The sequence below is a fragment of the Phyllobates terribilis genome, unplaced genomic scaffold (genome assembly GCF_046119375.1).
Source record: "Phyllobates terribilis strain yellow unplaced genomic scaffold, ASM4611937v1 Scaffold_1__5_contigs__length_1240528914, whole genome shotgun sequence".
In the NCBI taxonomy this organism is placed as follows: domain Eukaryota; kingdom Metazoa; phylum Chordata; class Amphibia; order Anura; family Dendrobatidae; genus Phyllobates; species Phyllobates terribilis.
The window spans coordinates 570744525-570759112 of record NW_027362761.1 but is presented as its reverse complement, the minus strand read 5'-3'; the positions used below and the strand labels follow the sequence as shown (position 1 = coordinate 570759112).

General features: G+C 40.8%; 1 protein-coding gene across 10 annotated transcripts in view; it reads left to right on the top strand.

Moving 5' to 3' along the window:
- The window catches only part of TCF4 (transcription factor 4), a 565467-nt gene that overhangs the window by 511967 nt on the left and 38912 nt on the right, over window positions 1–14588 (top strand). For all 10 annotated transcript variants that reach the window (XM_073681197.1, XM_073681176.1, XM_073681163.1 and 7 more), the window contains 3 exons: window positions 1024–1102; window positions 4059–4135; window positions 6136–6339. In XM_073681197.1, coding sequence (XP_073537298.1) covers window positions 1024–1102; window positions 4059–4135; window positions 6136–6339 — 360 coding nt within the window. The remainder of the gene's footprint in view (window positions 1–1023; window positions 1103–4058; window positions 4136–6135; window positions 6340–14588) is intronic.

The following is a 14588-nucleotide window of genomic DNA, read 5'->3' as shown; positions in this document are numbered from 1 at the left end:
GGCTGAGATTACATCCAGGCAACAACCAATATGGCTGATATTACATCCAGGTGACAACCAATATGGCTAACATTACATCCAGGTGACAACCAATATGGCTGAGATTACATCCAGGCGACAATCAATATGGCTGACATTACATCCAGGTGACAACCAATATGGCTGAAATTACATCCAGGTGACAACTAATATTACTGGCATTACATCCAGGTGACAACCAATATGGCTGACATTACATCCAGGTATCAACCAATATTACTGACATTACATCCAGGTATCAACCAATATTACTGACATTACATCCAGGTGACAACCAATATGGCTGACATTACATCCAGGTGACAACCAATATGGCTGACATTACATCCAGGTATCAACCAATATTACTGACATTACATCCAGGTGACAACCAATATGGCTGACATTACATCCAGGTGACAACCAATATGGCTGAGATTACATCCAGGCAACAACCAATATGGCTGATATTACATCCAGGTGACAACCAATATGGCTAACATTACATCCAGCTGACAACCAATATGGCTGAGATTACATCCAGGCGACAATCAATATGGCTGACATTACATCCAGGTGACAACCAATATGGCTGAAATTACATCCAGGTGACAACTAATATTACTGGCATTACATCCAGGTGACAACCAATATGGCTGATACTACATCCAGGTGACAACCAATATGGCTGACATTACATCCAGGCGACAACCAATATGGCTGACATTACATCCAGGTAACAACCAATATGGCTGAAATTACATCTAGATGACAACCAATATGGCTGACATTACATGTAGGTGACAACTAATATGGCTGACATTACATCCAGGTGACAACCAATATGGCTGACATTACATCCAGGTATCAACGAATATGGCTGACATTACATCCAGGTGACAACCAATATGGCTGACATTACATCCAGGTATCAACGAATATGGCTGACATTACATCCAGGTGACAACCAGTATGAGAAACTTACGAGATTTTTCTATATTTTAGATCTATTCACCCGATCACACCAACAACAGTTTTTCTTCCAACCCTTCAACTCCAGTGGGGTCTCCGCCATCTCTCTCAGGTACGATATGACACCATATTCCCTGCGAGAGCTACCCGCAAAGATGTCCTCCATCATTACATCTATGGATTACACTGAGTGTCATTACTGCTCTGTAGACTATGTACATGTGCGGTTTCAGTGGGCCCACTCCACCCAGATGTGCCCACTCCACCCAGATGTGCCCACTCCACCCAGATGTGCCCACTCTACGCAGATGTGCCCACTCCATCTGCCGCCCCACAACATGACTGGCATTGTCTTGGCAGCCGGAGAAGGGGACACTGAAGCCCCCCGTGTCCGCCATGTTTGCATGTATCTGAGCTTCATAGGAGATCGCAGTTTCAAGTTTCCTGGGAAAAAAACAATAATAAAAATATATACTGTACATATAGAAATAGCAAAATTGCTGTTTTTTTGGTCACTCTGCCTCCCTAAAAATGACCCCAAAATGGCCCTAACACAGTTTTATAGACTAAAAAAAAGTTATAGTTTTTCGTAATGTGACGAGGAAAAATCGAAAGCGAAGAGGAGCCTACTGGGACTATGTTGACCAATTGTTGGCATAAACCTAGAGATGGCCCTGGGCTTCAAAATATGTGGTTGTTTATATTTTTGCCAATGGACAGGGATCACCATGTATACTGTAAGGTCCGGAAATTGCCCAACGATGTTATATACCAACATATAACGTCACGCTGAGATCTTTCCCAGAACATACGGAGAACGGACGCTGCAGGGTGAAAGCAGCCTGAAAGTGTGACTGAGGCACCGGTGAAATGATTGGACACTTTCGAAAGCACATATGTTACGATGAACATTGCGCACAGGCAGAATTCTGGAACATATGTATTATTGAAACACTTCCGCTAGGTGTTACGTCGGCGTTTACAATTGTTACACTACTGGAGCAGACTTTAGTGTAACCAGCACAGATGGAAGATCAGGTTCCCATGACTTACTACTACTTCATCAGTGCTACAGGAATCGGGGACATGTCAGGTCCCCATCTCGTTATAATTCCTCGTCCATGTCCATCCAATGTGTCAATCTGTCTCCACCACGGCTACTTCCACAGAGAAGATGATGAGATTGGAAATCTGATGATTTCACAATTACGGATATCACATTCGATTTTTATTATAAAAGTAAAAAAGTTACACAAAAATTTCTCTACTCCAAAAATCTGACAATCCTTTCAGATATCAAGTTGATATATATTTTTTTTTAAATTAATGTTTATATTTTATTTGGGACTGTTTTTTTTTGTTTAAATATTAATATCTTCTTTTGGGTGTGTTTTTTATTTTTTTATATTTTTTGGAGAATTTGTTTTTTTTTTCTAGAAAAATTATTTTTTTTAGGACTTTTTTTGTTCATATTGATATTTTATTTTAGGTTATTTTTTTAAAAAAAAGGTTGCATCGATTTTAAATTTTTTGGCCGTTTTGTGAAAAAATTCACATTGATATTTTATTTTGGACTAGTTTTCAAAAAAGTTCATATTGATTTTTTATTTTAGGCCGCTTTACGAAAAAATTCACATTGATATTTTATTTTCAACTGTTTTTCAAAAAGTTTCATAAACTTTCATCATCTAGAATCTGATCAAGCTTAACCCACTGTTTAATTTCCGCTAATGCTTTGTCGTGCTCCGCCCTTGTGAATAATTTGCCTCACCCCCAAAATTATGCATTGCGACTCAGAAAACTTCAAGTTGCAAAATCGATTTGCTACTCAGGGAGTTAATACCTTTAAGTAGGAGAAGTAATCATCTTTAGTCCATAAGTGTCGGGCTGGCGTAGGGGAACTATTACATTTTAAGCCCTGGTCTTAGAAGATCCCCCTTTTCATATTTACACTCATAGAATGATAGCTATTTTGAGATTTAAGGGCCGACCACAAAAATGTGTCTGCTCATGGGAAAATTTCCTTTCTTGGATCAGACAGGAGCCTTTTTTGGGTTCCTAGAAATAATTATGGGCATTAGGGACTTAAAAGAGTTTTTCCGAGACCATAAGAAAATGTGTCCAAAGGCCGACAATGTAACAATATAAAAAGAATCCTATTGTAACTCAACCCTTTTCTCCCCCGCTGTTCCAGCTCTGCTGCTCCAGTGCTCCCAGCAGCAATGTGTGTAGACAGTCTGCCTTTGGCCAAACTTTTTATGATTTTAGGATCACCCTTTTTAAGGAGAAAATGTAATATCCTACAAGCATACTGGCTAACTTTTTGCCCAATTCGTTCGGAAGGAGATGGGATGAGGCAGAGAAAATGTTTTACCCGTACTTTGCCTTTTGAGCTCCTTCACATCTTTTCTGCACCCCATTTACACCTGTCATGCACCCGTTGCATGGAAGAAGCTATCCGGAACTTTCACTGCTTTCCATGAGATAACAGAACATTTTGGAAGATACACGGAAGATTGGTGAACTCTTTTTTTTTTTCTTTCCTAGGACAATTCAGGACATTCCAAAAGAGTTGAAAAGTAAAAATGTTCAAAAATTCTAACAAATTCCTACAAAAAATAAACTTCCCAAGTTGGCTGCTGTAATGATGTAATGCCGGCAGGTTGATAAATGCCTCCTTTTTTTTTTTATGGAACTTTAGGACAGATTGTATATTCTGAAACAGAGACTTGGAAAGCTGAAATCCCTCGCCGCGGCCGTTTTTTTTGGATATTGAGTTGTTTTCTTGCTTTGGAGTCTCTCTTAGGTATTACCTGCCGAGTCAATGAAATCCTTTGATAGAAAGCAGCCTGAAGGAACACGCTGGACTGCATCTCTGCTTTGCTATAAAAAAAAATACTTTTTTTCTCCCTTAAGTATGTTTTTGGAAAGTCTCCATATGTCTGGTCTGCGCAAAAAAAAAAATTTGCATATATACTAAACAACTGCAAAAGTTTTAACTAAGAGGATGCTTATGCGACTGTGTAGATAATTACTCTTCTTTTTTTTCTCTCGTTTCTTTTAATTAGCAAGCACAGCTGTTTGGTCAAGAAATGGCGGACAGAATTCCTCCTCTCCTAACTATGAAGGCCCCTTACACTCTCTAGTAAGCCGCTCTTTTTTTTTTTTTAAAGTGATAGCGTACTATTTTTGGGTTTGAGTGGTCATGTGGTGGATACCTAAAGATTACAATGGGAATATTTGGAGCTCAAAATTTATTATTTATTGCTCAGATTTCCTTCTCAATTACCAAAAATTTCAGCAGTTTGATGGGCTTTGACTATGAAGTTGCCATATTGCATCCTACTGTATGTATCTTCCTTTTATGTATAGCACAGGTTACACTAGTCATATAGGTTTCCCACCAATTGGAAATGATTCATGGAAATCTACAGCAGATATTGCATGTTTGTTACTCAAGGGGGGGCGAAAAACTAAGTGCAACATGAAGGGAAAAGGGGGAGTGGAGACCCCTAGGCAGATCTAATATCACTCTGCCTACCCTATCGTCCCTATATAGGTTCCACACCTATCGCTGAACAGGAACCTAAGCCCTGACTGTCCCCAGAGCTTGGCCCTAGATAGGGAGGGGACAGGGTGAGCACTAGTCAAGCCCCACTACAAACTAAAGACAACAAGGTAGACAAACAAAGGGGATATACTTAGCTTGAGCAGACACCAGAGAGATAATGCCAACTGTCCCCAAGGAACCAGAGAAGAAACTAGCCGACTGCTATTGCGCCAAGCCTACACAGAGGTACGTAGAACTATCTCTGGCGACTCTCTGGAGAAACTGAGACTATTTAACTACCCAGCAAGGGTGTGTCAATCAGCAGCAGAAGGTGGAGGTCTCTGCTGGGTCCTAAAGGAAGAAGGATAAAACTATACTACAGAGATGAGGGAATCAAGAAGGCATCTACAATTCCAAGCGCAGTGACATTCTGTAGCCGGCTCCAGATTGACTGTTTGTCACACCTGACATACCCGTGACAATATGGGCCAGGCAACAAAAGTTGGGTAAATGATAAAAACTCCTGATATGGAAACAAACCATGTTAAACAATGGTGGGACCTGGTATCAGTGATGGTCCCAAGCTATTGGACCACCACTATTGATTCTAACCTGATTAACATGACATGAAGGACTGAGGTCAGTAGACAAATTTAAAGTGTTTTTACCAAAATTGGGTCAAAAACTTGTGTACGGAGGTGGACAATACAGCTGAGTTTGGTTTGTTAGATATCTCATGTCTTGAGTATTTTATGTATTATTAGATTGTATCTACACTGATTACTATTATAAGACCATTTAAAAAGAAAAGTTAGCTACTTCCTCTTTCGCTGACTTAACCATGAAATATGGTGAGCATGAGTGGAATAGATAGACAAAAAAATCTAGGAGGAATGGAGAAGGCAGACAAAACCAATGGATGACTTGTTGGTACAGAAAGTTATACTAATTTATTTTCTAAATGACATTGGAGAAGTTAGCTACTTCCTCTTTTATTCATATCTCCTCTACATCCTATATCTATAGAATATTTGATGACTCCTCAACTGTTTTATCTAGTGTTGTCCATAGCTATAGGGGAGTGCCGAGATAGCAGTTGCACCCAGTCTCTGACAGTGACTGAAGTCAAATGGTCACAGCTAGCAGACAGCGTCAGTATTGTCAGGAACTTGTTTCTCAGGTTGGACAAAACAATGAAGTCAGTTTGTATATCTATGTCTTGACTGTCTTACCATGCATTATGAGACTCTAGCTACATTTATTTTGTTTGTAAGTCAAACAGGAGAAGAAGTTAGCTACTTCCGTTTTCACTGACATCACAAATAGATATTACTTACTATCATTCATGAGATAGGAAGGAAAGGGGTGCCTCAACGAATCCGGGTGCCAAGGAGATGTAAGAAAGGACAAATATTTCGGATGACTTGGTAATAGAGGAAGTGACCCAATTATAACTAATATGGCCGGCCCTTACAAACTTAGACAGCTACTTCCTGTATCTACACACTATCTAAATGCTTATATATCTGCTTGCTTTATACGGCGTCTTACATAATTACCTTTTTTTACACCAATATTTTCTTTTGTACCCGCAGCAAAGTCGAATTGAAGATAGATTGGAAAGATTAGATGATGCAATTCATGTATTAAGGAACCATGCAGTGGGGCCTTCAACAACCATGCCAGGAAGCCACAGCGACATGCACGGATTAATCGGACCATCTCACAATGGAGCTATGGGCGGCCTGGGGTCAGGATATGGAACCGGCCTTTTGTCATCAAACAGACATTCCCTAATGGTAAGCCTGTGCGGTCATTTATTCTGCACAGATGATCCCCTACTTTCTCCAAGGGTTAACTGATACATTATGAGGCTGCGGACAATCATTACAGAATATGACTCAGACCAACTCTATAGCTATTGTCTTGTGAGATAATTTCAGCTGCACCCTATATTTGTTTCTGGGCCAGTACTGCTCCTCCTTCTTCCCTATCCCCGCGCTTACTTTGCTAATTCTAATTTACGGCTACTTTCTTGCACATTTCCACATGTCCTGTTCATTCCTGTCGTACACTTTGGGGACAGTAAGGGTACAAGCTCAGTTGCTGAGCATGAACCGAGCTCTGACTTCAATAGATGGGATTAGAGAAAACTCCGATCCTGGTTGTTTAACCCCCTTAGATGCTTTGATCTTAGTGACTGCAGCATCTAAGTAGTTAAACACAGCGATATACTCAATTGCCTACTATAAATGGACAACCATTCCGAACAACATTCTTTTCTAAGCTAGGAACTGGGCACCTTGTACTGGTAAGAAGCAGCCCACCCTAGTAGCTATATAGATAATAGGGAAGTGCCTCTAACCTGCCCCCGGCAGGACCTAATAGATGAAATACCGGGGGATCAAAGTTAGTGCTTCAGCTGCCATAGAAAACCATCAGCATCCTGTTGTGTTGATGGGGGAAGCAGTTGGGCACAAAGGGAGCACACTTTGAACTTGTTCACATGTTGCATTTTTGCCTTGTTTTTATTCCCACCATCAAAGTGAATGAGATATCTGAAAACTCAAGCACACCCTGCTTCTTTTTTTGTCTTGCGTTTTCATATCTGCAGCACGTCGGAGGCAATTGCGTACATCCCTGTGTTTAACTACTTAGATGCTGCAATCACTAAGACCAAAGCGTCTAAGGGAGTTAAACAATCGGTCGTTTCTGCATTTTTGCAGCGTTTTTACCCGTTCAAATGAATGGGGAAAGATGGATAAAAAAATGTGCCTATTTTACACATTATTTTTCCAGCTAAGAGACATGTATTTGGCGCAAAAATGTCTGCCTCAAATACTTAACACGTGCACATAACTTTACAGTGGTTAACCACTTAGATGGTGCAATCACTATGACCGAAGCATCTTAGAGGGTTGAGCAACCATGATCATAGTTATCTCTAATCTCATCCTTTGAAGCTGGAGCTCGGTTGTATTTTATAGTCTGTTCCTGCTGCGGATAGTAAAAGCTCAGCACCTTTCAAGATCTCTGCTTGTTGTCAGTGAAGGAAACCGTCACTTACTATATATCCTTCTGCTTATCTGAAGTCTGTTTTACTACAGAATCAAATCTTTTACAAATTGGATTGGCCATAAGTAAACCCGACATTGACTTTTTTTTTGCAAAACTACGTGGCACATCCGTAGCCGAGAATGACTAGTAGTGAACAATCTCAGCTCTGCTACATCTGTAGCTCACTTCTCTCCGTAGCCATCACACTAAGAAAAAGTCAATGGGTTCATGAGAAAATTAAAAAAAAAAAGGGAAACGTAAGAACAAAGGGATTTTTTGGCGGCTGCAGTCAGTTTTAAGGTTAGCCTTTGACCGGTTGATAAGTTCCACACCACACTGTGAAGAAAAGAAAATCGTGGAGGTGGGGGAGCGGAAGGGGGATAGGCATCATGAAGGGTCCGGTAATTTCTTCCACATTGCTGTCTCCAGTACTTGAAACACTCTATATCTTTGTAAGCCGCTGCAGAAAATAACCCGGCATTAGGAGGTACGGGCGGAAGAATGAGGTCCTGTACAAGTACATCCGACCCTGAGAAAGCTGGGTGCCCCTCCTACTTCTCCAGATTGGCATGCCCACTTGCTGTATGACTGTAAAATAGTGGTCTTCAACTTCTTACGAAACTACAATTCCCAGCATACCCCAACAACAGCAGGGTCGTAGGGCCTGCTGGGAGTTGTAGTCTCGTAACCACCGAGGAGCCATAAGCTCTAAGCACGATTTTCTTGGAAATATTATAAAAAGTTTATTGTTACTGAGAATGTTTTTGGATTTTTCAGCCCAATGCCCTTTTTACCCTTTAGCTCTGGCTTCTGTCCTTTCTTCCTCCGCTCGATACATTCCGTTTTGCTGACAATAGAATGTGACTCACCGTATAAATAAATGGAATCGTGCCGTGCTTAGTGCATTACTAAATAAAGCCGCCTTCAGGGGTAGAAACGTATGACCGCCATCACTCTACTGTCACATAATGTACACATCACATCAGTCACATTACACATAGACATCACTCATCCCCCCTTACCTCACACTGCGGCCCGCTGCATCATCGCTTCATCCTCACATGTGCACATACAGATGTAGCAGAGCCGGAGAGACACAATGTAACGCTGTAAGCCTTCATATTCATGAGTGTAGAAAATCTATCATCTATTTATTTATCTATCTATCTATATCTATCTAATATCTGTCTATTATCTATCTATTATCTATCATCTATTATCTATCATCTGTTATCTATCTATTATCTATCTATCATCTATCTATTATCTATCATCTATTTATTATCTATCATCTATCTATCTATCTATTATCTATCATCTATCTATTATCTATCTATTATCTATCATCTATCTATTATCTATCTATTATCTATCTATTTATTATCTATCATCTATCTATCATCTATCATCTATCTATTGTGTATCTATATATCTATCTATCATCTATGATCTATCTATTGTCTATCTATCTATCTATCTATATATCTATGTATTATCTCTCTATTTTCTATCTATATATTATCTATCTTTTATTTATCTATCGATCTCTATTATCTATCTATTATCTATCTACAATATCTATATATCCTTCTATCTGTTTATCTATCTCATATATATATATATATATATATATACAGTACAGACCAAAAGTTTGGACACACCTTCTCATTTAAAGATTTTTCTGTATTTTCATGACTATAAAAATTGTACATTCACACTGAAGGCATCAAAACTATGAATTAACACATGTGGAATTATATACTTAACAAAAAAGTGTGAAACAACTGAAAATATGTCTTATATTCTAGGTTCTTCAAAGTAGCCACCTTTTGCTTTGATTACTGCTTTGCACACTCTTGGCATTCTCTTGATGAGCTTCAAGAGGTAGTCACCGGAAATGGTTTTCACTTCACAGGTGTGCCCTGTCAGGTTTAATAAGTGGGATTTCTTGCCTTATAAATGGGGTTGGGACCATCAGTTGTGTTGTGCAGAAGTCAGGTGGATACACAGCTGATAGTCCTACTGAATAGACTGTTAGAATTTGTATTATGGCAAGAAAAAAGCAGCTAAGTAAAGAAAAACGAGTGGCCATCATTACTTTAAGAAATGAAGGTTAGTCAGTGTGAAAAATTGGGAAAACTTTGAAAGTGTCCCCAAGTGCAGTTGCAAAAACCATCAAGCGCTACAAAGAAACTGGCTCACATGAGGATCGCCCCAGGAAAGGAAGACCAAGAGTCACCTCTGCTTCTGAGGATAAGTTTATCCGAGTCACCAGCCTCAGAAATCGCAGGTTAACAGCAGCTCAGATTAGAGGCCAGGTCAATGCCACACAGAGTTCTAGCAGCAGACACATCTCTACAACAACTGTTAAGAGGGGACTTTGTGCAGCAGGCCTTCATGGTAAAATAGCTGCTAGGAAACCACTGCTAAGGACAGGCAACAAGCAGAAGAGACTTGTTTGGGCTAAAGAACACAAGGAATGGACATTAGACCAGTGGAAATCTGTGGTTTGGTCTGATGAGTCCAAATTTGAGATCTTTGGTTCCAACCACCGTGTCTTTGTGCGACGCAGAAAAGGTGAACGGATGGACTCTACATGCCTGGTTCCCACCGTGAAGCATGGAGGAGGAGGTGTGATGGTGTGGGGGTGCTTTGCTGGTGACACTGTTGGGGATTTATTCAAAATTGAAGGCATACTGAACCAGCATGGCTACCACAGCATCTTGCAGCGGCATGCTATTCCATCCGGTTTGCGTTTAGTTGGACCATCATTTATTTTTCAACAGGACAATGACCCCAAACACACCTCCAGGCTGTGTAAGGGCTATTTGACCAAGAGGGAGAGTGATGGGGTGCTACGCCAGATGACCTGGCCTCCACAGTCACCAGACCTGAACCCAATCGAGATGGTTTGGGGTGAGCTGGACTGCAGAATGAAGGCAAAAGGGCCAACAAGTGCTAAGCATCTCTGGGAACTCCTTCAAGATTGTTGGAAGACCATTTCTGGTGACTACCTCTTGAAGCTCATCAAGAGAATGCCAAGAGTGTGCAAAGCAGTCGTCAAAGCAAAAGGTGGCTACTTTGAAGAACCTAGAATATAAGACATATTTTCAGTTGTTTCACACTTTTTTGTTAAGTATATAATTCCACATGTGTTAATTCATAGTTTTGATGCCATCAGTGTGAATGTACAATTTTCATAGTTATGAAAATACAGAAAAATATTTAAATGAGAAGGTGTGTCCAAACTTATTATCGATCTATCTTATATCTATCTATCTCTAATTATCTATCTATTATCTATCTATCTATCATCTATTATCTATCTATCATTATCTATCTATCTATTATCTATCTATCATGTATCTAATATCTATTTTCTATCTATTTATCTATAAACCAAAGAATACTGCAGCATGTTGCAAGTGTCCCTGGTCTAGCAGGCACATCAGTAGTCCATGGGCTGCTAGTATTGGAAAGCATGCAGTAAGTACACACAGGTTGTGTTGAGCCCCATTCACCTCAATTGAGCCCAGCTGCAGTACCAGATACAAACTGTGAGCAGTTGTGGCACTGTTTCTTGAAGAAATCATCCATGATTTTGTAATCCTGTAGTACTCTTTTAAAGAAGTTGTCCAGGCTTGGAGCTCGAGTCTGCACGCTGTCAGGGTTCTGTGGTGTCAGCGCTGAGAGTGGGCAGTCGCGTGACCTCAAGTATGTGATTTGCATACATGCAGTCACATGCCGACTAGACATGCATGACTTCGCTCAATACATGTGAACTGAGCGAGGCTGGACACGTCTAGTCAGAATGTGGCTGGAAGTATGTAAATCACTTACTTGACCGCCCGCCCGCTCCCGGAACCGTAGAATCCATGCTGTTGTGAGGATTCACAAGGATGCAGTCACACAGAGTGACTACAGACTTATGCTCCAAGCCTGGAGATCCCCTTTAAGCATTGTCCAGACCACCATTCCAAAGCAGTGATCTCACCTGAATTTTTTTTTAAAAACTATGAATAAATTTAATGTTCTTTGGATCTTAGCTACTTGATGACAGTAAAGAAGAATCTATTACTTTTTTCTAACCCTGGTAGAACAACTGCATTTATTACTCCAAAAACCTCAAGGGATGATGGTATTAAATTTTATGAGCATAGAGGAAACAGTTGAGGCTCCTCCTGCTTTATTCATAGATTTATACACAGTGTCTACTGATCTAAATAATGGGATATCAGTGTAAATAGTCTTTTGGATAACCCCACATCTAAATGAAAATTTGCTAAAAATAAACTGATCTCTGGTGATCAGATGTGATCATCTGGGAAAGCTGCAGATTTATTCTGCAGTGGCCACTACAGGAGAAATGAGGTATTACATGTTGACAATGTACATGAGTCCTACAGAGCAAGAGACGCTTTTTACTGGATCCAAAATGATGACAGCTTCCCCCAGTAATTTGTATGATGGTGCTATAGGAAATATATATAATTTATATGCTTTACAAATTACCTCTTTCTGGAAAAATGTACCCGGTCTCAGAGGTCTGTTCCACACTCTCAACACCTTCCCTTGCATTATATAAGATCTTCTTTAGGTCTTGACTTTTTTTTTTCTATTTTTTTTATTTTTTTTTTTTTGGTAAGACTGTTTGCTTTTAGTGGCCATTTGCCGGGAACTTTTCCTACATATAATACGCAGCTCCCGTCCAAGTCCAATGAAGTCATGGAATATCCTGTTCTGCGGAACGTAGTGTCATAGTTAATGAAGCAATTTACCAGAGCTGTGTGCTATAAAAAAAAAAAAAAAAAAATTTTTAGCAAATTCTGTATTTTTATTTTATTTTTTTTATGAAAAAAAACCCCATAAAGCTAAAGAAGTCTCGTCGATTTAAGCATAATTTCATTTCATTAAGTACATCCATCCTTCTGGCTTTTGGAAATTAGCAATTTCCTAAGATGATTCATTTCAGGACTAAATTGAGCATTCAGCCCGCTTTCCAAGTTTTTTTTTTTTTTTAAATATTTATATATTTCATTATTTTTTTTCTCACTTCCTCCTTTCATTTAATGACGCCTTTACTTTAGGGGAGTGAAAAAAAAAAGTGACTTGGAGCTAATGAAGAATTGTTGTCTCTGGGTGAGCGTCCCCCTCCTCCCGGTCTACCCGGATTTTTTTTTTTGTTTCCCCTGTAGCCTTGATCGGAAACAGCTGGCTTTTGTTTAAAAAGCTGTTTTGTGAAAAACGTCTAAATCTCGAGAAGCAGAGCTGAGATCATCAGTAAAGCAGGTGCTCAGGAACAGGCTGGAATGCGTGCCGACCCTTCACGGCTTAATGGGAAACTTTCACGGAGTAACATAGACGCGGTATATGATACGGCTGCATTTACGTAACTGGCCGATCGGTCGCCGTTTACAGATGTAGCAGAGGCAAATTGGGAGGGGGGTTTTTGACGCATTTTTTATTTTTACAATGGTTTTTCCAAAATTTTGATTTTGGGTGCAGCTTAGAGAAAAACTGCTGATTTTTACTAGGGGAAGCCAAAGCTAGTCAGACATTTCTGCAGGGAAAATGTAGAATTGCATGGTAGCCGTTTAGATGAATGACTGACCATGAAATATATGGGCTGAGGCTGTGGCGTAACTAGAGTCCGATGAGCCCCGGTGCAAGATGTGGACCTGGGCCCCCCCCCACCCACATGTTGGTCAGATGTATGTGCCCTTGTAACATCCTAATTCCTATAAGGACATACAAGTTGCCCCTCCTCCCCCATTATGTAGTAATGTCCCCCATCTTGGGCCCTATCCTGGTATATATATCCCCCCGTCCTGGTATATATGTCCCATATCCTGTTCCCTATCCTGGTATATACATTCCCCATAATGGTATATATTTCCCATATCCTGGACCCCATCCTGGTATATACATTCCCCATAATGGTATATATGTCCCATATCCTGGGCCCCATCCTCATATATACACTGCTCAAAAAAATAAAGGGAACACTCAAATAACACATCCTAGATCTGAATGAATGAAATATTCTCATTGAATACTTTTGTTCTGTACAAAGTTGAATGTGCTGACAACAAAATCACACAAAAATCATCAATGGAAATCAAATTTATTAACCAATGGAGGCCTGGATTTGGAGTCACCCCCAAAATTAAAGTGGAAAAACACACTACAGGCTGATCCAACTTTGATGTAATGTCCTTAAAACAAGTCAAAATGAGGCTCAGTATTGTGTGTGGCCTCCACGTGCCTGTATGACCTCCCTACAACGCCTGGGCATGCTCCTGATGAGGTTGCGGATGGTCTCCTGTGGGATCTCCTCCCAGACCTGGACTAAAGCATCTGCCAACTCCTGGACAGTCTGTGGTGCAACGTGACGTTGGTGGATGGAGCGAGACAGGATGTCCCAGATGTGCTCAATCGGATTCAGGTCTGGGGAACGGGCGGGCCAGTCCATAGCTTCAATGCCTTCATCGTGCAGGAACTGCTGACACACTCCAGCCACATGAGGTCTGGCATTGTCCTGCATTAGGAGGAACCCAGGGCCAACCGCACCAGCATATGGTCTCACAAAGGGTCTGAGGATCTCATCTCGGTACCTAATGGCAGTCAGGCTACCTCTGGTGAGCATATGGAGGGCTGTGCGGCCCTCCAAAGAAATGCCACCCCACACCATTACTGACCCACTGCCAAACCGGTCATGCTGAAGGGTGTTGCAGGCAGCAGATCGCTCTCCACGGCGTCTCCAGACTCTGTCACGTCTGTCACATGTGCTCAGTGTGAACCTGCTTTCATCTGTGAAGAGCACAGGGCGCCAGTAGCGACTTTGCCAATCCTGGTGTTCTGTGGCGAATGCCAAGCGTCCTGCACGACTGCGTGAGCACAACCCCCATCTGTGGACGTCGGGCCCTCATACCACCCTCATGGAGTCGGTTTCTAACCATTTGTGCAGACACATGCACATTTGTGGCCTGCT